Here is a 25,574-nt window from a genome sequence, read left to right on the forward strand (position 1 = left end):
AGGTATTGTGTCCATCCACAACTAAATCAATAAGTATGATGCCATAAAATTAAAAAGCTTCTGCACAGCAAAAGAAATGATTAACAGCATGAAGAGAGAGCTTACATAATGGGAGAAAATCTTTGCCAGCTACTCCTCTGTAGGGGTTTGATACCCAGATATATAAAGAACTCAAAAACTGAGCACCAAACCCCCAATCAATAAATGAGCAAAATAACTAAACAGACATTTCTCAAAAGAAGCAAATGGCCAACAAATATCAGAAAAAAGTTTAACATCTCTAGTAATCATGGAATTGCAAAACAAAACTACAAATGGTGTCCCTATTTGAGTGCCAAATGTAAGTGAGGCCCTATTGTAGGAATTGGGAGCACATGTTCCTTCTCCCAGGTTCCTTCCATGTTTTAACAGATTTTGAATGGTTTATTTTAGTTTAGCAATACTTCATGTATTTTTCTCATGAGATAACCAGGATTATCTCATCAATCTGATATAATTATTGTGCTATATCAAAGGAAGGTGATGTTTTAAGTTTCTTTTGATGCCTTATACTAAGTAAACATTTCAATTATTAGGTCTTTAAAAAATATGTAAAATTGGCCGGGCATGGTGGCACATGACTGTAGTCCCAATGACTGGGCAGTCTGAGGTAGGAGAATTGCAAGCTTGATGCCAGGCTCAGAAATGCAGTAAGACCTCATCTCAAAATAAGAAGGACTAGGAACGTTGCTTGCTGGTAAAGTATCCCTGGGTTCATTACCATGCGCGTGTGTGTGTGTCTGTGTACATGTGTATATGAAATATACATAGAAAATTGTTCTCTGTATTCACCCATTACTACATTATAGGGGTAATGGCCTCTCTTGGATGATTGTGTACAGCAGAAGTCTACCAATTTTCCCTGTAAAAGAACAGATAGTAAATATTTTAGGTTTTGTTTACCATACCACCTGGCACAACTGAACACTGTAGTTGTGGATCATACAAATGAATGACTGTGACTCAATTCCAATAAATTGTATTTATAAACAATGATATTTGAATTTCATAATTCTCATGTGTCGTGAGGTGTTATTCTTTTGACTTTTTTCAACCACTTACCAATGCAGGGGGGAAATCGTTTGGTCTTGGGCTGTAGAAAACCAGGCAGCAGGCTATATGTACTTGGCTGGCTACAATTTGTTAACCCTACGGGTAGATTTTTCGAGCTCTTCCTAAGTTCTTATATTAAGTGGTTATTATCCACCTAAGGATGGAGATGAGGCCAATAGCAGGATTATTAAATTCGAACTGAAGTTTGAAGTCCAGGCTTCTGCTGCACAGTCTACGGCTCTAAGGTTTACTCATAATTTCAGATGTGGTCTTTATGTTTCTGTGGTGCAGAAAATAGATGTGTGGTCAGCGACTGTTTCCAGACGTCGCCCATGTAAGGGCTGTCCTCTCATTAGCAGCCAATGGCAACCTAATTTTGACAAGCCTGACCCTGGGCTTACACACCCTTTTCGTTTATAACTCTCTCGGGTTGCCATCTGTCCTTACTATTTGAGTCCCTGTTGTCTCATTGGCGGCTTTCTGAGCAGCTGCAAAATGTTTTTAACTTTGAGTGGAAGTTGGGGTCACCACTACCGGACTGGAACAGTCTCTCTCAGCAAGGGCTTTATCAGGACGGTTCTGTAGTTTCACGGCCTCTGGTGAGTGGTAAAGCAGGTGTTCCTCCCCGCTTCCCATGGCTGCCCTTCCAGTGCGGGCAGTAATTAATGACCCATTTGCTCAAGGACAGGTGGAATAATGTGCACTGGTTTTTTGTGTTGTTGTCGGAAACTGCTTAGTTGCCTAGCACCACAGTCGTCTGCTTCCTTGTCTTTCCCGCGGCTCCGGTGCTCCGGTCGCCTCGCTCAGGCCGGTGGGCGATCGGGACTGAGACTGGTGAGGATTTCACTCGAGTTCAGGGGGCAGCGACGACGACGCCCGCCGGGAGGAGTATGCTGCGAGGCAAGTCCCGGCTCAACGTGGTGTGGCTGGGCTACTCGCCCGGCCTGCTCCTCCAGAATAAGCCGCTCCTGGCAGGGCGCACGCAGCAAAACCTTCGTGGGTAAGTCACGTGAGCTCTAATACCAAACCCCGGCCAGTGCCCGCCGAAGTCTTGCATCACCACCCTGCGCCGCGCCTGCGTACTTCACCCTGCACCGAGTTCACGGAGACACTTCCGGCGCGGCAGGCCTGGAACTGTGTTGATCACTTAGGGGCCGCTGAGCCCAACCCGCTGCCGAGTGCTTGCGGCTGGCGGGGCGACACAATGGAGCGCCTTGATAAAGCCGCGCTGAACGCGCTGCAGCCACCTGAGTTCAGGTAGCCCGGAGCGGTCCCGGTCTGTGAAGTGGGCGGGCTGGGGCTTGCACTGGGGATGAGGGAAGGGCCCCGCAGGACTGGCTGGGCAGAGATCTGGATTCCTAGGGCCAGACCTTGGGGCGGGGGAGCCGAGAGGCAGGTTGGAGCCCGCAGGGTCTGCATGCCCAGCCTCAACCTTTCACTTGGGAAGGAGGGATCCAGGGTGCGGGAGGTAGGTGAGCGGCCCTTTAGCTCTTGCTTCTGTCCTAGTACTTTCTCCTGATATTTGAGTTGCATTCTTGCTGTTTGCTGTCTCTCTCCACACTGCAGGGTGACTTATGTTGTACTGGCTCCCCCTCCTCCACCAAACACTCTTAATTAAACTTCTACAGAGACCCTCACCATAATTGTTCTTATCAGCAAAAATTTCTCCAGAATCCTCAATGAGGGATAGGACTTCCTATTTTTGGTGAGGACTGAGTTGCTCTGCCTTGCCAAAGCTAAGTTTGGCCCCAGACTTGATGATGTTACTTCTGCTTTTGTGGTCAAACTGACTAATATAAAAAAAATGGGACAAAAAGCACTTGTCCTGTAAATCTTCAAGCCCCTCCTCCCACTGGGTATAAAGTCCAAGAATATCTATACTCAAGGTCCAGAGAATTTTTTAGGTGATAACCCCTCTGAACCCTGTACCCAATAAACCCGCTTCCTGAAAATTCCTCAGGTGTCCATCCTCTTCTGTCCTACATGATTTGGCAACCCGTGTGGGACAGTGGAGGTCAAGACAGCTTTTCTGCCTCGCTTGTCTCTGCGTCTGCCTTCCTAGGCATGTGGGAAGACAACAGTCTCCTTGGTCCACCACAGGCAACTCTTTGCCTGTAAGTGAGGTGACTCATCCGGCATCCTGAGCACAACGGAACCCAACAGGAGCAGGAACCAGAACTAGGGAACTTGAGCACCCCAACGGAACAGGTAGGATCCAGATCCATTACTGGTCACCCACCTGGCCTCCCCATAGAGGCCTCATCAGGTGGAAGAGACGCTTGATCAACCCTGAGGGTCCTGAGTAACTTCCAAAGGAAGTAGAGCCAAAAAGGACCCGAGGAGTTGTCTGGGTAGTCAGTGTTTGGGGTCAGAGAGAAGAAGGGAAACCAGGACTCGTTCTTCGGCTTTGGAGTTTTGGGAATTGGGTGTGTGAATGAGATGGACAAGGGCCGAATCGAGTTTGAAGTCCCGATCTGTGCTTCTGTGGTTCCTCATATAGTTGGAGGAGGCGGGTTTCCACCAATCAACATCTAGGTGAAAGCTCCAGGTCGGGGTTTGTGCACACCTGCATGGCTGAGAGGACCCTAAATCCTCGAGGAGGGGATGGCCACAGATGGATGAAGCGAGTCTTGTCCTAATTGTGTGACACCAATGCACAGTGCACAATGGGAGGCACACAAAGTAAACTGAGTCCTTTGAAATGTATGTTAGAAAACTTTAAGAAAGGTTTTAAAGGCAACTATGGGGTGAAACTCAATCCACAAAAGTTATGGACGTCCTGCAAATTAGAATGGCCAACCTTTGATGTGGAATGGCCACCAGAAAGATCTTTAGACAAAAGTGTCATTGGTGAGGTCCTTTTAATACTTGTCAAAACCTCTGGACACCCAGTCCAATTCCCTTATATTGACTGCTGGCAAGAGATAGCACAGAAACAGCCCCCTTGAGTGAGAGCCTGTCCAAGCTGATGTTATCTCAAACTATAGTGGCCTCTAAGACCCAACAAAAGGGAACTGAACAGAAAAACCTGACAAAGAAAAGACAGAGAGGAAACCAGCTTTTCCCCCTGAGCCAGAAGAGAACCCATCACCTTACATGCCACTGTACCTGACGTTGCCAAGACCATCGAGGCCACCAGCTGTCCTCTCAGCCTCCTCTCCCCAGAGGCAGCAGACTGTGACCCCCTGACACTGGCTACTCCTTTCTCCTTATTGTCCTCAGTGCCCAAGGCTTCCCCAGAGCCAATGACTCCTTAATCCCCTGAGACCAAGGTGGGAAAATTGTTCCAAGAACAGAGGCAGAACCGAGATGAGAGCTCTGCAGATGCCCTTACAAGAAACTAAAGACCTGCCTCTGTCGACCAGGAGGGAAATGTCTGAGGGGAACAGCGCAATTTGTGTGGTAGCCTTTCACCACCATTAATCTCTTAAACTAGAAAAAAAATCATACTCCCTCCTCCATGGAGAAGCTACATGGAGGGCCACGATTGATGTGATGCAGTCCATTATGCAGACAGACCAGCCCACCTGGGTTGATGGGCGAGTGACCCAAGCAGCTTTAAAGTGGCTGGAAGAACATGCTGTGGATGCACAAGGCAGCATCCAAGCCTGTGTGCAGGCCCAGTTCCCCAACACAGACCCGTGGGGGACCCCCACAAAGAGGGAGACCTCCTAAAGTTAAAGAGGTATCAAGAGGCCCCCCCTAGGCAGCCTAAGAGAAGGGGGAAGGAGAGCCCTAAACGTGAGCAAGGTATCAGAAGTACTCCAAGAGCCTGAGGAAAGCCCCAGCCAGTTCTGTGAATGACTAGGCGAGGCGTCCCAACCCTTCCCTCCCTTTGATGCTGAGGCACCAAATAACCCGCAGGTAAACAAGCCCAGAGACATATTTGCAAGAGCTCCAAAAACCAGAGGACTTTGCTGAAAACAATGCCAGTGAGCTGATTAAAGTGGCCACCACAGTTTCCATCGACTGAGACCAAGAGGCTCAAGGAGAGGCACACCAAAAGATGAAGAAGGAGATGGGACTCCTTGCAGCTGCCCTCACCGCAAACCCAAAGGTCACTCAAAGGGTGGTCCCACCAGAACAAAGCCAAAACAAGTATCAAAATTGGGCCAGATGCAGGGCCAAAGGAAGGTCTGAATGGAAGGACCACCTTATCCAGGGACAAGACTGAGACTAAGCTGATGTGCCTACTGCCATCTAGAGGGCCACTGGAAGAAAGAATGACCCTAACTAAAGGCCAATTGACCTGAACCAGGCTGCCACAGGGCTTCAAAAACTCACCAACCATCTGCTGGATGGTGCTAGCTTCTGATTTCTTGTTTTATAAAAATTGTGGTGGCTACTTTAATTAGTTAACTGGCATTGTTTTCACCAAAGTCCAGCAAAGTTTGCAATTTTTGGTGAATGTATCTCTGGGCTTGTCTCACAAAGTCTGTATTTGATTATCTTCTAGTTGTCTGGTGCCTCAGGATCAAATCAAATGAAAAGTTGGAAGGCCTCAGTTCATCGAAGAGGCGGGGGCCTTTGTCAGGTTTTTGGAGTACTTTTGATATGTTTTTTAGGGCTTTTTTTCTCCCTTCTTTTAGGCTGGCTGTGAGGCCATCTTGATAGGAGGCCTTTCTCTTTATTGGGGTCTCATTCATACACTTTCACACACCTTCACACAGATATGATCAGAACAAAATTTTTCTATCACCCAAATTCCAAAAAGTCCAAAGCCAAAGAAGGAGTCCTGGTTTCCTTTCTGCTCTCTCACCCCAAACAGTGACTACTTGGAGAACTCCCTGTGTTCTTTGGAGGTTACTGTGGACCCTTAGAGGTTGATCAAGTGTCTCTTCCACCTGATGAGGCCTCTATGGGGAGGCCAGGTGGGTGACCAGTAATGGATCTGGATCCTACCTGTTCCGTTGGGGTGCTCAAGTTCCCTAGTTCTGGTTCCTGCTCCTGTTGAGTTCCGTTGTGCTCAGGGTGGCAGCTCAGGATGCCGGATGAGTCACCTCACTTACAGGCAAAGAGTTGCCTGTGGTGGACCAAGGAGACATGTTGTCTTCCCACGTGCCTAGGAAGGCAGACGCAGAGACAAGTGAGGCAGAAAAGCTGTTTTGACCTCCACTGTCCCACACAGGTTGCCAAATCATGTAGGACAGAAGAGGATGGACACCTGAGGAATTTTCAGGAAGCAGATTTATTGGGTGCAGGGTCTAGACAGGCTGGTGTCTAAAGTTTCTTTGTACCATGAATCTTGAAATTCTTCAAACTTTATACTCATTGGAGGTAGAGCTTGGAGGTTTACATTTTTGTAGGAGTGTACTTAACAGTATCATTGTTTTTTTTTTTTTTTAGTCCAAAGGAGGTGCTTTTTGTCCCCCCCCCTTTTGTTACATTAGTCAAAAGCAGAAGTAACATTATCACATCTAGGTAAACTTAGCTTTTGTAAGAAAGAGCAAGTTAGTTCTCACAGAAAATAGGAAGTCTTATCCCACATTAATTTTTTTTGCAGAAATTTTTGCTGATTTTATGCTAATAAGAACAAGTATGCTGAGTTATCTGGAGAAAATTAATTGAGATTTTTTTGGTAGAGAAGGGGACACCATTCCATTTCTTAATGGAATTTGCAGTGACATGTTGAAGGGGAGAAAAAGAATTACACTTTTAATTTTGCTTGCCACGAAAAGTAATGTGGTAAGCTTTTTGTTCTCAGTGTTCACTGTGTAAACCTTTATGTAGTTGGAAAACTAAGTGATGGACAATTTTTAAAAAATTTTTTTTATTAGTTGCTCAAAACATTACAATGATCTTGACATATCATACATTTGATTCATGTGGGGTATGAATTCTTTCTTTTCCACATGCACAGATTGCAGTATCACATTGGTTTTGCAGCCACATTTATACATACAGCCATATTAGTGAGTGGTGGACAATTTTAATTCTGGCCTTCTCTACTCCATTTCTAACAAGTCTCAGCAAGCCTCAATCAGAGGTACAAAGGAAAACAATTGAATGATATCATTTCCTTTGTTTTATAATTAACCAAAATGGACAACTGCAGAGGCCTGGGTGGGGCTGGAAGCCAAGGAAAAAATGTGCTATAAATACCAGGGGGATATCAATTATTTTCCCAAATTTCATACACTTTGATCTTGTACAGTCATGCCTGTTTTAAGGATTTTGATGATTGCTTAATGGCTAGTTAGAGTATAGCCATAAAAAATAATATGAAAACACATTTCTTTTTTGTATCTATGTTGTTAAGTGATACATGAGTTAGTGCTTCAGATATGCTAGGCAAGTGCTCTACCACTGAGCCACAATCTCAGTTGTCCACCCCTTCTTGTTTTATTTTGAGCAGGGTTTAAGTTGCTTAGCGCCACTGGGATTATAGACGTGTGCTTCCGTGCCTGGTGCCTGGCACTATTTTTTTCTGGGATGGGGGGGTACTGGGGATTGAACTCAGGGCCACTCGACCACTAAGCCACATCTCAGCCCTATTTTGTATTTTATTTAGAGACAGAGTCTCACTGAGATGCTTAGTGTCTCACTGAGATGCTTAGTGCCTCACTGTTACTGAGGCTGGCTTTTTTTTTGAACCTAGAACTTCCTGTCTTCTCGGGAGAACTGGGATTAGGACATTGATCAGTGGTAGTGCGGCTCTGCACTGGCGAGAAATATTTTGTTTATATATTTTTCTGTAAGTTTTTAAAATTTATTTTTACCTTATAAAAAAACAAAAACAGCTAGAGACATATATGCACGTTAGCCGAGGTCTACATGGAGTCACAATCACCAATCTTGAATTTCACGGTAATGTGGTGTCTTTCGGTTGATAGTCTAGACTCTGGCTCTTTGGTACTGAGAGGGCACATTGTTCCTGTTGGAGGTGGAGCTATTTACTACGGAGAAGGCACTATGGGTTTAAAATGCTGGACTTGAGTCTGGTAAAAGGATCTGCGCCATTTTCCAGCATAACAAACTGCACTATGATCTTACCGTGAAGTTCTCAAGGTTTAACCTTGCATCTCTCCCATTGCCTAAAACTGATAATTGGAGCATAATGGTAACGAACAGGGTGAAGACAGGCCTTTTTTTCCGCAGAAGAGATGGCTGCATTTTTTCAGGGTGGATTACTACGACCAGATTAATGGGTTTCACTGCTTGGACCGGGGTTTGATGGTGTTGGAAGGGCTTTCGGAGGGAGAAGCTGACAAGACAGAACAGGTTTGTCATCACTGTCTCCCTGTATATTAATATCAGTTTCGAAGTGAATGAGAGTGTCTTCAAGGTAGGGATGTAAATTCCCGTGCTCCAGCAGAAGAGAGTACCACTTCCCACATTTGTCTTTTGGATCTTATGTTTTTGAAGCTTTGTCTCACTGTCCACTGGGCACTAATTCCAAGGCAGGGACAGATTTTCTAGCATCTGGTCTGCGGGAATTTATAGTGTTACAGACTATTTGGATATAGCTGTGAAGATTCTCAATTTTCCTTTCTTTACTTCATTCCAGAAGCGAAAGTTCTTTAGCATCTACTCTGAAGACTCTTTTGTTCTTCACAGCTTTAATGATCACAGTTCCTATTGGATTATATTTCACAACTAAATCTTATATATTTGAAGGTAATCCTCAACTCATAAAAAAGGAATTTTACCCTTTACATATTTAAGTTCTGTACTTTGAACTCTTTTTATCACTAAAGTGAGTATTGCTGTTTTTTTCTCTGGTTTTGCTTTACAAAAAATGTTAATCATAAATCTTCATGAAATGCACTCTTTCATCATATGTAATTATTTCATTCTAACATACTTTTATGTGTATCACCTTGCATTTCTTTACTATCCTTTTGAGAAGAGTTTGAAAAAAGAATTTCATCAGATGGAATTTTTGTGTCAACTATTCAAAGAAAGGGAAAATTAAATCTCCTTTTTAATGTCAAAGTGCTTAAAAAGCTAGCCATGGTAGTGCACATCTTTAATTCTACTCACTTGCAAGGTTTAGCCAGGACGATTGCAAGTTGGAGGCCAGCCTGTGCATGTTACTAAAACCCTATCCGCCCCCCCCCCCTCCAAAAAAAGAACTGGATATGCCTCCAAGTTCAGGATCCAGTATAAAAAAAATCCTTAAACGAAATTATAATGATAGTTTCCTTTCAATTAATGTTCTCAGTACATAGATTGTCAAATCTTAGTGAATATTCAATTTACTACCATCCAAAATAGTACCTTTTAATAGCTTGACTACTTAAATATGCAACTAATAATAATTAGTGTACTTTCTTTTTTTGTACCTTGGTAAATTTTGAAATAAAATGTAAGCTTTTTCTTTCTTTGATAGGTATCCTCGGAATGTCGAATAGGGATAGTTACTTTTATGCTGCGATTGTTGCTGTGGTTGCGGTTCATGTGGTACTGGCTCTCTTTGTGTATGTAGCCTGGAATGAAGGCTCACGGCAGTGGCGTGAAGGAAAGCAAGATTAAAGTGAACATCACCTTTTGATGGAATTGAATTGATTTTTTAATATGGTAAATGTTTTTGGGACATTGGTGATGAGTAAATTTTATTTGAATAAAGTTGAAAGAACATGTTAAAATCAAACTTAATGAGTCACATTTGACCACGTGTAAATTTTGACTCATCTAATATAATGTTTTGTATAAGTGGATTTAACTTCATGAATTTCCCATTTGCAAAGGAGAAATTGGAAAAGTTAAATTGTTACAAATTAATGTGAGTTTCACATTATCCTGGGAAGAGTTTGATTATCTGACAACCAAAAAAGTTTTATAGCTTTCAATCTTAAAAGTTGCTTTTCAGTTATACTGTACATATATTAAGATGTATATAATGAAGCAAGCCTAAACTTTGACACTGGAGCATTTTCCTAACTTATCATGAAAATACCAGGTCCTTGGATTTGGGATTTTAATTTCCTGTGGAAAAGTGCTTAAATTTTGGACACTACAATTAATCTGAATGTCACTGAGAAGTTTCACAAAAAGTGTAATTCCTAGTCAGAACAAATCTCTCCGGAAAACTAGGATAAGCCACACCCATTCATACAAAAGGACTTTGGTTTATTGTGGGATCTACAGAACAAAGACAAGAGCTGCCTGCCAGTTGTATGCTTTTTCAGACCAACTATTTATGTTCTACTTTACGCCCTGGTTCAACATCGAAGTTAGGCTTCATTACAAAGTTTGTGGACATTTTATTTAAAATTGTAATTCTTACTTTTTCTTAAATTATAGTGTATATGAATTTACATTTCATAAACTATTCATATTTCCATACATTGACAGTATAAACAATTCTGAAAACATTTTTATCACTTTGAAGCATTCTAGGCATATCTTGATCTAATGGTCTTTTTAATCAGACCTTAGTTCATGCAATATATAGACACATAGTTAATCCACAAGTTCCTTTTTAATGGGAAAAAATACCTGTGATTTTACTTTACTTTTGTAGTTTCAGTCTGTATTCTTTCCAGCCATTTGGTACTATTTGTGTGCAATCTAAAAACACTGATCCCTTAAATTTTTTTTTTTCTATAGAACCATATGATTATATGGAAAATACATATTCAAACAGGAAAACAACAAAAATTTCCCCCTTAATCTTGTCACATGGAGATAATCACTGCTTTGGTTTATATCCTCTGTGCAGTTTTGACAGCTGTTTCTTCTGTCTTTTTTTTTTTTTTTGTGGTGCTGGGGATTGAACTTGGGGCCTTATGCATGCAAGGCAATAAGTTTACCAACTGAGCTATATACCCAGTCCTTGAAAGCTATTTCTTGATGCTAATTCCATACAACATCACAAGTTGGGTTTAAGTTCAAATCCTGCCATTTGTACCAGACAGCTATTTGCATTTTTTCAGATAATTGGCCATTTTCGTATAAAGCATATTTTACTTTTAAAATTCAAAATTTCAGTGTTTTTACCATGTAAAGAAATGATAAATGTATGAAGGGATAGATACATGTAACCTAATTTAAACATTACACAGTGTATATATGTATCAAAATATCACATGCCCCTCAAAATATGTACTATATTTATGTTTTTATGTATTAGTTAAGAAAGTAAAAGGAAATATAAATTTCTTATTACTGATGATACTAATATGAGGCCCCTTGCTTAAGTGTTTGCCATTATCAATTTGTTCATTGTTATTAGGTTTTTTTTTTTTATGTTGTGGAACTGGACAAAAGGAAAAAATAGATGATTAGGCATAAAAGTCAAGTATGCACTTATGCTTATAAAGAAAAATAAAAGATTAGTGTGGTTATAGGATTATTCTTAATTCTTGCTTAAAGTTAAATGCTGTCTACAGTTTAAATATCTTTAAGCAGGTATTCTAAAGGTAAAGTTTTTGGTAAAGATTACAATTGTATATAATGGCATTTGAATCTAGGGTGTTGTGTGGTAGAGTTCTAAATGGTTTACTCATTAGATGACCTGCTATATTTAGAATTAATCACCTGAATTTTTTATAATGCCAAGGTTTTTCTTGTACTTTTGGGATCTTAGACTTTTTGTAAAATATAATGTCCAATGTTGGATTTTTTTTTTAATTTTAGACATTTACTGAGTAGCTAATGATATGGATATTTTTCTGTAAGCATTAAAACCAGGGATATGTGCAAACACACCATTTTCTCTTGGAAAAATGCCAAGTGTTAAAAAGTTACAATCACGTGTTAGGATTATTGATATTTAGGATTATTACCAAATAGACTTTTCAAAGCAGTTACTTTTCCTAGGATTTTAACTGTTAACCCACCAGTTTTCTGCTGATAACTGTGTTAGTTAACATGGGTATTTGAGAAATACGTTTATTTTTCAAGATATTTTGCCAGTTTTTGCTTGTATAATGTATATACTTCAAGATGTATATGAAGTAAAGCTACACTTGAGCCCTTATACATGTTTTAAATTAGGAATATTTTCACTGTTGTTTGAAAACTGCTTGTAACAAGAACCTCAATTAGGAAGTATAACTTGAAGCATCAGTCCAAGCTACTGATATAATCCCATTTACTGTAATGATACTTCCTAAACTCCCGATTTACTCTCCAGGATGTATTTCCTTTTTTGCTGAAAAATGAAAATTCTGCCATAAAATGTCATTAGCTTTTCAAATGAATACCATTTTGTGTACAATAGTAGAAATTGGTTTTGAGTTATTAATGAAGAATTATAAACCTACTATTAAAAACAAAACCAAACCTTATGTTTCAGCCAGGCAAAGTGGCACACAGTGGTAACTCCAGCTGTTTGGAGGCGGAGGCAGGAGGATCATTGGTTCAAGGCCAACTTGGACAATTTAGGCAGACCCTATCTCAAAATAAAAATTAAAAAGGGGCTAGAGATATAGCTCAGTGGTAAAGTCCTCCTAGTTTCATTCCCCAGGACCTGAAACAAACAAAAGCCCTGTGCTTCATGGGCATCTTTACAGAAATAAATTGTGATAATTAGAATGTTTTCATTATAAAAAATCACATCAGCTTTACCAAGAAAAAAAACTGATTAACTTTGTTTCATGTTTATTTTCCATCTTCATATAAATTTTACATACACAGCTACAGTACCCAAGGAAACAAGTAAAAACAGTTAAACAAGTTACATATACCCCAAACAGACTAAACCTGAAGGTACATAAAACATTTAAAGTTTGTTTTAAACCCAGACAAGTTGATGTTTATTGTTCATTTGTGCCCATGTGAAGTTGTGGACTGTAGTCAAACCCGTTTGATAAATGCTTCAACTATGGCACACAATTTGTCTCTTCAGTGGCAGGTTTCTCTGCTGTTAAGCATTGCATGTCCTCCACCAGTGCTGTACAACTGTTCATGCAGATTCTGCTCCTGTGTTACGATAGTTTTTACAAATGTTGTGCTGAAGTATACATTAAAAATTTGACAGGACTTATTTTTTTGGTCCCTTTTCAGGTGTAAAGAGTAATCTTAAAATTATTTTCAGGGACTTGAGCAACATAACCATAATCGTTACAAGTAATCTGTAAATAGTTTGGTCCTTTATGTATTCCTTAAAATAGAACAAAATTCCTCAACATCACTCCTGGCCACTTTCCTTGTTTCCTTCTTTCCTTGTTGCTGTGTACTTGAAGGAAATATTCCTTTTCACATATTCTATGAGTCATATTTCTCAGTTATACACACTAGTCTTCCTTTATCCCGTGTTTGGTGAGACTTCACTGAACAGGAATAATAGCAGTAGCTAACAACAGCTGCATAGCACATACAGTTTGCAAAGAGCACTCACACATTCTCTTCAGTTTTGCATAGTGAATCTGTTACAAGATGTCTCGATGTCAATTCGGACAGTGTGAGAATATTTAAGTCTCTATTGTCATTGGCTATGCCATAGTGTTGACTACTGCTCTGGCTAGGGAGAGGATGCCAGTGTGCCTGGTTTCAAGCCATGTGTCATTAATGCAGTAGGGGGTGTGAGTTCTTTAGCCATTTGAATCAGATTGATTTTTGTAAGTGATGCTTTTCCTACCCTTATCTAGATGGGTTTTATATTCATTGTATTCTAGCCCGTCATTTGTATAAATTTACTATCTGTTGTCATTAAAAAAGTGTCTATAATGCCTGTGTCCTGATTCAATTAACAGTAAGGTTTTAACCTCTGCTTTTTAAATGTTTGTGTTTTTTTTTCTTATTCTCTATAAAAGTTACAATATATGCAGGTATTGTTTTTAAGATGTATTTGTTTGTCTTGTGTTTGTGCCATGTAGAATATGCACAGAGCTGTCAAAGATGAGCTTTAATGCAGTACGCATATACCAAAGGCTCTCAGACTGGTTGAGGTGTGCATGGGGTGCCAAAATGGGAAGGGTTGGTTATATCCATCTAGGGTTGGCCTATCAGAATTGGCCTGGCGGTGTGGGGAAAAAGCTTGCCCTATAGCTTTTTTTAAAAAAAAAAAAATTCATTTGGGGGCAAACAGGCTTCAGTATCACTAAAGGAGTAAGGCTGAGAAATACTTGTGGTTAATTAAAGACTAGGAGAGAGAATTTCTGGACATGTTCAACATGGCACCCCTCCCATGACCAATGCTCTGTGTCCTGCTTCCTCTAATCATCTGTTGATCATACACACTCTAGTTCCTTTCTGTGTTTCTGAGAACTACAGTCAATTCTTACTAATCACTAACGTCCCCTTCCAGATAACATTTGTGAGATATCTTAGTTCCAAAGATACAGATGATGAGATGATCCAGGAACTCAGGGAACAGGTAATGAATGGCATTGCAGAAATCACAGAAAAGCAGTGCTAAGTTGACTAGAATCACGTTGTAGGACTTAGTAAAAATTCTAGATTGCTCAAACCTAACCCAGACCTGGCTCAGAATCTCTGGGTGCAGAGCCTATAAATGTCTTTGAAAGGGGCATTTATCCTGCATGCAGCCAGATGGAGAACCATTGACAGATTTATGTCTCTAAATACATGTTATTAATGCTGGACTTGATATTTTTATAAAGGTGTTTTAGGCAGCTTTGTGTCACTGAGTATAAGATTTGAAGAGAACACTTATAGGAGGAAAGATTTATATTGGCTCCTCGTTTAAGGTTCAGTCCATGGTTGACCAACTCTCTAGACTGGGCCCAAAATAAGGCAGAACATCATGTTGGAATGGCATGGCAGAGGAAAGCAGAGAGAGCTGCTTGTACCTTGGACAAAATATAAAACCCTAATGCCTAACCCCAGTGACCTACTTCCTCTAATGACAACCTGCCTGCCTATGGTTACTGCCCAGTTAATCCATTTCAGGGGATTAATGTACTGATTACGTTAAGGCTCTCATAACCCAATCATTTAACCTTTGAACTTCTTGCATTGCTTCAAATATCAGCTTTTGTGGTGGCAATTACCTCATCTAAACAATAACATTACCTTAAGATAAATCCTGCATTATGACATATTGAAGGTATTAACAGAAGGAGTTAGGATTGGGTTCATGTTCCGTGGAGTTGAAGAATGAATACCAGGAACACCACACCTTTCTCCTACAGTATCTGTAGTTCTTTGCACACAAGCAGAGCAGCAGAGTAACTGGATGTGCTCTTTGTGGGTATAGTGTCCAGGCTTTGCCATTTAGCAGGGTTTCATCATAAACAGCAATTGTGTTCGTTCTGCTCCAGATGTGTCCCATGGAATAGATTGGAAAGACCTGCCAGTTCTCCTCCTCACACTCTGCTGCTGCAATTCTGCAAATATCAACAATGTTTTCAAGTTCAGCTCTGGCCCTTTAACATGCATGTAAGCAGAAAGAATGAAAATATAAGCAGAATCAGAATCTCTCTGTTATGTGTAAACTATGGCAGTATATATTTTAAAGAAAAAAAGTATGTTGCATAGCCAGATTTTGTAGCTTTAAACACATTCACAATAGAAAATGAAAATGTTTAGGGTCTATGAAAAGTGAAATCTGTGTACAAGTTTATATTCCATTTGTTCCCTAGAAAATGGATGTAAGGTCAAAAACCTCATGCATAGATGCCCCTTAGTATCCAGGGGACTTAGGTCCAGGACCCACTGCAGATTCCAAAATTTGAAGATGCTAAAGTCCCTTACGTAAAATGGCACAGTATTTACATAGAACCTGGGCATAATCTCCCATAACTTTAAATCATCTCTAGATTGCTTATAGTACTCAATACAATGTGATTGCTATGTAAATGGTTGTTATACCATGTTGTTTAGGGGGAAATGACAAGAAAATAATCTATATGTGTTCAGCACGGACACATTTTTTTTCAAATATTCTAAACATGACCTGTTGAATCCATAGATGCAGAACCCACAATTATGGAGGGCTGGTGGAATTTATGCTGCTTCTAGCTAGAGACATAGTCCTTATTCTCCACTCTTTGCCCACTATTCCCTCTCAGCCTACCTTCAACCAATAAAGATTAAAAGGTGAGTGGGAAATGAACAGAAAACAGAAAAATGGAACAAGCAAGAAAAGTGAAACCACTTTTCCCAAATGATTTGGCAGAAGAGTTGATGGGATGCCACCTATATTGGGCATAATTCTAAGGTGTCCCTAAGATTCTCCCTGTCTGCTCCCCTTGAATTTGGAATAACCTGTGAACAGCATGGGACAGTAGTTCCCTTGATTACATGACTCTACGAGTTTCCTGGGGCTGCTGTAATAAAGCATTGAAACTGGAGAAATGTATTTTCTCACAGTTCTGGAGTCCAGAACTCTGGGACCAGTGTGTCAGCAGAATTGTTTCTTCTGAGGCCTCTCGGCTTGTAAATGGCTGCCTTTTCCCTGTGTCCTCTCATAGTGGTCCCTGTGTGTCTGTGTCCTAAACACTTTTTAAGACGATACCAGTCACACTGAATTAGGGCTCATGCCGATGACCGTATCTTACCTTAATTATCTCTTTAAAAGCCCTATCTCCAAACAACCATATTCTCTGGTACTGGGGGTTATGATTTCAACATGTGAATTTGGAGGGGGGACACAATTTGACCCCTAACAATTATGTTATATGGCATGTTAAATAGAATAATGGCCCTTCAAAATTGTTTACATCTTAATCCCCAGGACCTGGAAATATGTTACCTGACTTGGCTGAGGGGGATTGAGGTTGCAGTTAGAGTGAGCTTTTGTAGCTGACTTTAGACGGTAATAAGACACATTTTGTAAATTCTAAAATCTAAAACTGCATATATGTTTCAAGAAGACAGAGGGGCCTGAGTTCTTTTCTCTTCTTCCCTGTAAATGTCTGATCTTCTAAGGGATTCACTTTCCTTTCTGAATTTTAGTGTCTTCTAAAAAGTTAAAGAGGGGTAGCTAAGATGATTTCTAAACTTCTTGCAGAGTTGGATTTCTTTTGGTTTTGCATTTTATGTCAATCACTAGGATTGCCATCGTCAACATACAGACCTGTAAGCCCTTTGATGTCTCATGGTAAATTTAATATATCTTGAAACTTTTCCACATTTCTTGCCCAGGCTGAAATGAGGAGCTTTGAATGAGGCTGAAACCTAGCAACCAGCTCTCTTGAAATACCTCATTGAATGCATTTGTAGAGTATCAGGGGAAAGTATAGACGGCAAAAATGGTAACCACGCTTCAGTGTTAATTTCATTTAGTGACTCACCCACTCTGTCATCCAAAGATGGCATTGATCTAAATTGTGACCTTTTCTTCTATCTCATATCATTAAAATAATGCCAGTAAAAGGGCAGTGACTCACCACATGAGCAGATTCTTTTTGAGAAAATTAGCAGAGCATTGTCATGGAAAGTTTGGGCAAAGGGTCTTTTATTAGCTGCACCTGGTGATCAAGCAGCATCCTTTGCCCAAGTCATTAAGTGCCTCTTCTCTAATGTGTCCTGTGGATTCAACGTAGCCTATGTTATTTTGTTGATTCTCATTTTGCAGTACTTCAGGCTTTGAATGCATGAATTAATTTTCCACTGAATCAGTTGCTAATTGTCCTTGCCTCCATAATTCAAAGGGGCTTAGTGGGGCTTGTTTTGGATTCTGGAAGTTTTTATACATAGTTCATGGTTTATATATAGTTTATGCTGGATATAAATGCTTATATTACTTTTGCAAAATAAATAATATCAATATGGTTTGGTGTCATACACTAAATGAGCTTACAATTTTATGTCCAATAATTTTACAGCATAACATTATATGTATTTGAAAATTTGATAAATACTTTACATAGTTAGAAGCAACTATCTTAAAATCACTTAGTCTCAACCTTCATTCTACAAATGAGGTCCAGAGGAGAGAAATAATGGAAAAGCCAGGATGAATAACTCAGTTCTCTAACTCCCAAATTGGCCTTCTTGGTATTTCAGTAGCCTCTTGGCATCAGTGTTACACTGTGGATAACATTGTGTGTTCAAGAGAATGTTAAATCTAATTTTGTGTTATCTACATAAAAAGTATACAGAATATTTAGAAATATCTCGATCACAAATGGTCCCAGTGTATGAACCCTTGAGCCCTTAAATATACATATTTTAAAAGCTCCCTTCCACAGTTCCTCTTGGTCCACAATAAACAAGTTTCTTTTAGATTCACATTAAGTTTGTAAGTTAGCAAGACTGATTTCTAAAGAGACATGAGAAATTTAATGTCATAACTTCATGGAACACTGTGCATGGGCCTCTGCTGTGGTATGAACACTGTAATAAGGAAGTCTTTTCCTCACAGTCAAATCACTAATGTGTAATATTGGAACAGATAGGTCTGGTGAATAGGTAACTTTAATTCTCAGATTCTGGGGGAGGCTGCCAGGTACTGCCTGGTTAACCTTTTAATACATTGGTTTCCCAGCATATTCTTCTCTCTAAAACTTTATACACTTTCACAATAAGCTTTGAGTATTGTGTTTTAGAATAGTTTAAAATGAAAACTTGGGGAATATAATAATTAGTTGAATCATCATATGAAAGTGAAGTTTGGGCACCTATAAAATAGCAGTACTTACTGGTTTCAAATATCCAGGGGAGGATATTCTAATGGATTCTGTAGGTCTCATCTCCATCTACATAATTCTTAAGCTCATTTTTCTGGGGGCCAATGCTGTAGAGATCAGACTTTTTATTCATTCATCCAAATATTTATCAAATATTTAGTGAGTACAGCCATGCACCAAATGCTGAGGGGACAGAGAGGCTGGAACACAAATAGCTCTCAGACTGAAGAGAACAGATGACAAGAAAGTAAGGACATTCTCTTTCTAGAAGTGTTCCAATAGATGCCTACAAATGTCACGTGGACAAGAGTCAATTCTGTGTGCAGGGGCACATGGAGTGAATTGGTTTAAGGCCAGGGAAATTCACTAAAAGCTTCATAAGTTATGTGACACCTGGCTGTGTGGAGAAAGCAAAGGTGTTGGCAGTGGACAGTAGGCATGGGGATGGAGCTGGGAGAAGAGTATTTCAGCACAGAACAGACCAGGAGGTATGATATTGAGACAGGAAAGGGTGAGAAGGACTGGGGTGGGGGAGGTGGCAGAGCCAGGACACAAAGTTCCCTGTGACTGCTGTTCTTGGCTAAAAGGGAAAGAAATTCCATAATATCTGGAGCAGAACTTCAAGGCTTCAAGGGCAAAGAAGCACAAGGCAACAACACAGGGCTGAGGGAAGGAGATGAGGGAACAGGAAGGAGCCAGAGATGGACGTGCTTACACCTATACTATTAGAAAGCTCCCTCACCAAACTTGGGAAGAAGTGTCAAGGTATTTTGGGGTTTCCACTGTTTTGCCAATATGAATTATGTTGCAGCAAACAGTCTCCCTGAGCCCAGGTGTGAAAAGACTATAGATAGTGCAAACTACTATGTAACTTTAAAATACATAAACAATAGGACAATATATTCTTTATGGATATATGAATACATGCAAGAACTCAGACTGCACAGAAGTATACACACCTACCTCAGAGTAATGGCCACCTCTTTCAGGGGAGGCAATGGGTGTAGACTGTGGCCCTCAGGTGTTTGGTGAGGCTTTAATTCCTCAAGACAGAAGAGATCCTGAAGCGTGTATGGTAAAATATTTCATATATCTCAATATTGAGCCATAAGTGCCTATTAAATTTCTTTTTAAAAAATTTTTGTTGTGTCTGAGGAATTTCCAGACAATTTTTTAAGTACAAAAAGAGGCTGTGGGGCTAAGGAGTAGCTCAGTTGTACAATACCTGCTGAGCATGTGCAAGGTCCTGGGTTCCACCTCAAACACCAGAATAAATAAATATAAAGAGGCCTAATAAAAGGTTTTAAACTTATCCCTTCAGGGATTGATGAGTTGTGCTCTGTGGTGGGTCAAATTTGGCCTGCTACCTTTTTGTATGGTTTGTAAGTTGAAAATGATTTTTAAAAATATTTTGGATGGTCAAGAAAATAAAATAATATTCTGGGATATGTGAAAATGCTATGGCATTCCAACTTTATTGTCCATAAATTAAGTTTCATTGGCACATAGCCATACATATTCATTTAAGTATTGTTTATGGCTGCTTTTGCACTGCAAAGGTAGAATCAAGTTGAAACAGGATGAACAGTAAAGATTATACTGTCTACTAGCTGGCCCTGCCATTGACAAAAAAGTCCAGAGGTAAGTGGTTCCAGAGTTGGTTAATTTAGTGGTGTAATAATGTTGGTTCTAAGTTGTTTCTTAATTGTTTTTTTTTTGTAGTTGTAGATGGACACAATGCCTTTATTTTTATTTGTTTATTTTTATGTGGTGCTGAGGATCAAACCCAGTGCCTCACACATGCTAGACAAGTGCTCTGCCACTGAGCCATAACCCCAGCCCTCTAGGTTGATTCTTTTTTCTTTTTCTTTTTTTTTATTGGTTGTTCACAACATTGCAAAGCTCTTGACATACCATACTTCATACATTAGATTGAAGTGGGGTATGAACCCCCAATTTTACCCCAAATGCAGATTGCAGAATCACGTCGGTTACACATCCACAATTTTACATAATGCCCTATTAGTAATTGTTGTATTCTGCTACCTTTCCTATCCCCTACTATCCCCCCTCCCCTCCCCTCCCATCTTCTCTCTCTACCCCATCTACTGTAATTCATTTCTCTCCTTGTTTATTTTCCCATTCCCTCTAGGTTGATTCTTTAAAATGCATAACTGCCTTATCTATGCCATGTCTCTGGCTGCCATAGCTCTAAGCAACATGTGCCACATGACAGTCCAAAGGTAGATGGCAGAGATTACCTCAAATGTGTCTTTCTTCCTTAAATTTTATTGGCTGAAAATGGTCACATGGCCATCCTGGAGCTGGGGGAAGGAATTGTCTGATTTTCTGAGTCCAGAGAAGACCCCAATTAGGGGGGAAGGAGGGACAGAGGAGCAAATAGATAAATAAATGTACATGCTCTGCATATAAACTTACAAACTAAAAGATTGGGGCTGGTGATGTAGTTTGGAGTTAGAGCACTAGCCTAGCATGCCTGAGGCTGGGGCTCAGTCCCCAGTACCACACAACCACATACATACACACAAAACTCAACATCTAAAAGGCTAGATTGTAAGAAGAGGAGGGGGATGTGGAAGAGCATTTAGGAGGCCATTAGCTACTGCCATCATCTGGAAGAGAAGTGATAAATTGATGTGGCATGGCCCAAGGGTGTTGTATAGAGAAGAGGTTGTTGAATTTTGTGTCTTGAAGGGTTGGCCAATCGAATGTATGCTGGAGGAAAGAACTGAACAAAGTAGGAATTCAAGGTTTGGTAATAGACAACTGGTGTCATTCAATGACATTTTTAGATCCCAACAAGATGGAGCTTCTATAGTTTTGGTCTAAAGGTGAGAAGTCAGTTTCAGTGTCCTCACTGTTCTGCTATATTTTCAAGTAATATAGAGGTGATAAAATAAAGCAGAGAGTGTTTTTGTATAAAAGAGCTATAGCTCAAGAGTGTTATTTTTATACTCTGGGAAAGTAGAGTTATTCATGACTAAATGAAACAATGTCATATATGGCCCCAGAATTTTTTGCAGTTTGGAAATTGTTTTCATAGCCATCATTCTATTTGATCCTCAACTCTAGTGAAGAGCTACAACAGAAGTCATCTGCATTTTATAGATGAGAAAACTGACACACAGAGAAGGAAAGTTCAAAGGTCAGCCTAAAATATATGTCTTCTCCTTCTAGGTCAAAAACAGGACTGTCCTATTCAAAAGCACTGTTTTAAAGAGTGACAAGTTTGCTTTTGTTTATCCTTGATTCATTCCTAGCTAAGATCCCACTTTGCTTTGTTCCTTTTTAATATTGTATGTAAATTTTATGTTATTTTACCTTTAAAAATATCTATTTTTCAACTATTTCCATACCCCTAAACCAGACAGTAATTTGCACTGTTCACTTATTTTTAGACAATCATATGCAACTGTTTTGATTCATCTTTAAAAGCTTATTTCCACAGCACATAACAAAATTAATTAAATTGCTTTTTGAAACAAGTCTGCTTTGTTTCCCACTGCAGCGATGACTCATGAGGTTCGACAGAGTCTCATTTATATTCCTCCTCAGCAGGTGATTTAAATGTGATTTATACAGAAAGGAAAAGAAAGAAAAGAAGAAAGAAAACAAATGAAGAAAACAGCCCTTTGCTTACTTCTTTGACAAGTTCTTCTGGATGTGGAGTAGATGGAGAAAGTTGCCTCGTTTCTTTCTGTACCAGATGTTCTCGACAACATTGTTAAAAACTGGCATCTCCATGTCCCAACTTGTGTAAATGGTATGGGGAAATTACTATTTGGGGCCAACTCAAAGAAACAGTTTCTGATCTATTGAGATGCGTGGTGGTGGTGGTGGCAGCATGGGTTGCTTTGAGTTCCAGGATGCATGGGTGTGATCATCTTATAGAGAAGGATGCATGGGTCCTGAAGGAATGTTGAAAGAATAGGATAGAGCCCATCCAGCCCAAACAGTGGGATACTAAAATTGTGTCACAGGATGTGGCTGAATAACATGCATCCTTCACACCTGTGTTCACATCAATGTGACATTGTGGCTTTGCTGTAAACCTGTTCTTTGAGCTAAGTATGGGCCAGGTGAGAGCTTCTGCTTTCAGTGGGTGTCAGGAAAATGTTCAAGTAGCCTGTCTTGTTTTTCTAGAAAGCCATCAAAGCATATCTACTGAAATATGTTGCTGCCCCTCCCTTCATTTCCCCACCATCCCCAAGGACCCCCAACCTCTATCAACACATCAGGTTTTGATGTGAACAACTGAAGGGCAGCCAGTTTATAGTGTTGCTTTTAGTAGTGTCATATTTGCTCCTTTGACTATGAAAAGAGCCTAGCAATTTCACTGAGAAAAAGAGAAAGAGGCCCCAAAGAGATGGTGGATAGATGGGTGATAGGAGTGACCACACACTCCTCAATTTGTTTTATAAGACAGCACTAGTTTGATCTTTATCTTTATAACACCCAGTAGGTATCAGCAAACTCCTACTTAGACATGTTTCTCTTTCTCAATTTTCAGATGACATCTGTGAAATTGCTTTGCACTCTGCAGGGGTGAATTCAAGATGTCCTTGTTGAGATTATCACTCCTATTTGCTGATTAGTGTGCTTTTAAAAAATTGATCCTGGAAAAGTACCCCCCCCCAATGAAAATCCACTGATCTATTTTGAGAAATCATGCATTTCATTCCCAGGCTACATCCCATGGAAAAATAACTATAATAACACTTTTGAGTGTGCACCTATTTCATTACCCTTCTGGCTGAATTACCTTCTGAGCTCTTTACTAATAACATTTATTAACCATAGACATGGGAACACAAACACACACACACACACACACACACACACACACGTCAGAACACTGCACCAAGTCCAACATATGATGTTAGAGCAGAATCCTCTCTCATCATTTCCATTGGTCACTCCTTAAGCAAGCTTGAAAAGAAATCCAACATTTTCCATGCTCAGACATTTCTCCCCAGAACTTTCCTCATCTATATCTGAGGCCCTCAGTGCTTGTGCTATCTTTCCATGTATTCCCTTCATGGCTACAGAGTTCCAGTGGCCCTGACATTCGTTTTCATTAGTGAACCTCACTTCCACCTCAGGCTAAGTTAGGGTCCATAACTGTCACTGAATATTAAAGAATAGCTACAAATGACCCAAGAAGACTTTATCTTTCCATGTTCAACATTCTTTCTTATCACATACCAACAAACAGTAAATAAAAGAATGATTCACAGTATAAGAACTACTTCTTCATTTTCCTTAATCTTTTATTCATTTCTTTTATGAACTAAGGGCATATGCTAAAAAGAAGATATTATTGTTCTCTTTACCTCTGTAATAAACAACCATAATTATCCAGAGGATGCATCTCCTTTCTCTACAGGGAATGACTATTTGCTTCAGGTCTGAACAAAATGAAAAATTATGACATCACTGAATCCACTCATTAAATTAATATGAAGTACTTGTCACAAAAACATGAATCTTTCCATTGGGGAATATATGACTAATATCAAGTGAATCAGAAATATGAAAGTGTCAGACTGTCAGTTATCTGAGAAATTTGTTTTGGTTCTATTCCAGGGAGCTTTAGAGGCAATTGGCAACTGTGAAAACAAATTAGACCAAAAAATCAAAATCAAAACCAAACAAAAGCAATTGTCTCCAAAATTCTTATTAGATGGCTGCATTTTCACTGACTTTTAATCTGAATATGAAACCAACAACACTACAGAAGAGATACAAGCTTAGAGCTTGATGAGCCTAGAAGTTTCTTAAATTTTTAAAAATAGAATCTCTTTTTTCTAGCAAAACTTAAAAGTGCATGGTTTCTATGGGAATGTGTTGGCTTCAAGATGCCCAGCCAAATCAGAGCCACAGTAGAGTTAAGCTGCCCAGGTCAGGCCCAAACAGGGCTCTGGAGCTGAACTGTAGATATCTCCTAATACCTTTTTCTTGGCCCCTTTGTTTGAGGAAAATTTGCCTGGCCATGGAAGAGTATTGCTATCATTAGTCAGCTTCACATTTCAGATGGTACAAGTTTCCTTTTTCTGACACGCACATGGACCTAGTCAGAATTGAATCTTGGGTAATGAATGATCTGTAATCCTTTTGTCCTTGATTAATTTAGTAATATTTATTCCAGAAAGGAAGCTTAGTAGCATATAACTTCTTCCTTATTAATAATAACTTCTCCAATTTTTGTGATATAAATATAATTCAAGACCTGGTTAAAATGTCCCAAATTTTTCAGTAAGGAAAAAGCATTTATAACTCAACTCTGCCATATGTTTTTGTCCCAAACACTTTTGTCATCTCAATTAAATTGCTCACAACTGTTTGGAATTTAGAAGCTTTGGCAGGGTTGGGTGGCCATATTTCAGAGATATATATTATTTGGTCTGTTTGGTTGGTAAAAGAGCCAACTTGGATACTAGACATGTGCTATTTTTAGTGCATTTCTGAGACATTAATAGTTGATTTCAGTTGATCTCTGCTTCAATTCAAGTGTTTGGCCTGCATTATTCAATTGATGAAACCTGGGACATAACTAAAGACTATCAAAATATAATTTGGGTTAAACTTGTGGGTCAGTCTACTGGGTTGAAACTAAACTACAGTATTAATAATTAAAAATGATAATAGTTGGACACAATATCTTTATTTTATATTTAACATCACCAATTCAGTTCTCTCATTAAATGAACCACTAAATAAGTATTGTGCAACGATTCCGGAACCATTTTAAATGAAGGTGCCAAGTTCTGGGCCAGGAGCACAGCTGACTCACACCATGTCATCCAACAATGTTGGGCTCTTATTAGGACAGTTTCACAGTCTTGCAATGGAATGCAAACTATCCACATGTAATATTTTTATAGTTGTAGGTGGACACAATGCCTTTATTTTATTTTTATGTGATGATGAGGATTGAACCCAGTGCCTTTCACGTGCGAGGTGAGCATTCTACCACTG

At 39.6% G+C, this 25,574-nt stretch overlaps 1 protein-coding gene across 6 annotated transcripts; it reads left to right on the plus strand.

Annotated features, from left to right (window-relative positions):
• The first annotated feature begins 1,536 nt into the window (after positions 1-1,536).
• Positions 1,537-23,872, plus strand: VMA21 (vacuolar ATPase assembly factor VMA21). Of its 6 annotated transcripts, none has more exons than XM_081276877.1 (5): positions 1,537-1,691; positions 1,830-2,092; positions 7,691-7,786; positions 8,600-8,709; positions 9,425-9,685. In XM_081276877.1, the coding sequence occupies exons 2-5, from the start codon at positions 1,983-1,985 to the stop codon at positions 9,565-9,567; spliced, it is 459 nt and encodes a 152-aa protein (XP_081133003.1). In that variant the 5' UTR covers positions 1,537-1,691; positions 1,830-1,982; the 3' UTR covers positions 9,568-9,685. The 6 variants fall into 6 exon arrangements, 5 of the variants coding, with proteins under 5 accessions (XP_081133003.1, XP_081133005.1, XP_081133002.1 ...); XR_014019961.1 differs by lacking the exons at positions 1,537-1,691; positions 7,691-7,786 and adding exons at positions 22,152-22,359; positions 23,107-23,872 and having other exon boundaries at positions 1,698-2,092; positions 9,425-9,612; XM_081276879.1 differs by lacking the exon at positions 7,691-7,786 and having other exon boundaries at positions 1,538-1,691.
• The last annotated feature ends 1,702 nt before the right edge of the window (positions 23,873-25,574 follow it).

The sequence above is a fragment of the Spermophilus citellus genome (assembly GCF_964194105.1).
Source record: "Spermophilus citellus genome assembly, chromosome: X".
NCBI lineage: Eukaryota > Metazoa > Chordata > Mammalia > Rodentia > Sciuridae > Spermophilus > Spermophilus citellus.

Excerpts from the sequence above, each read along its gene's own strand:
- VMA21 (XM_081276877.1), top strand. The coding sequence starts at position 1,983 with ATGCTGCGAGGCAAGTCCCGGCTCAACGTGGTGTGGCTGGGCTACTCG. Across the intron at positions 7,787-8,599 it reads TTTTGTTTATATATTTTTCT|AAGCGAAAGTTCTTTAGCAT; the intron begins GTAAGTTTTTAA and ends ACTTCATTCCAG. Across the intron at positions 8,710-9,424 it reads TAAATCTTATATATTTGAAG|GTATCCTCGGAATGTCGAAT; the intron begins GTAATCCTCAAC and ends TTTCTTTGATAG.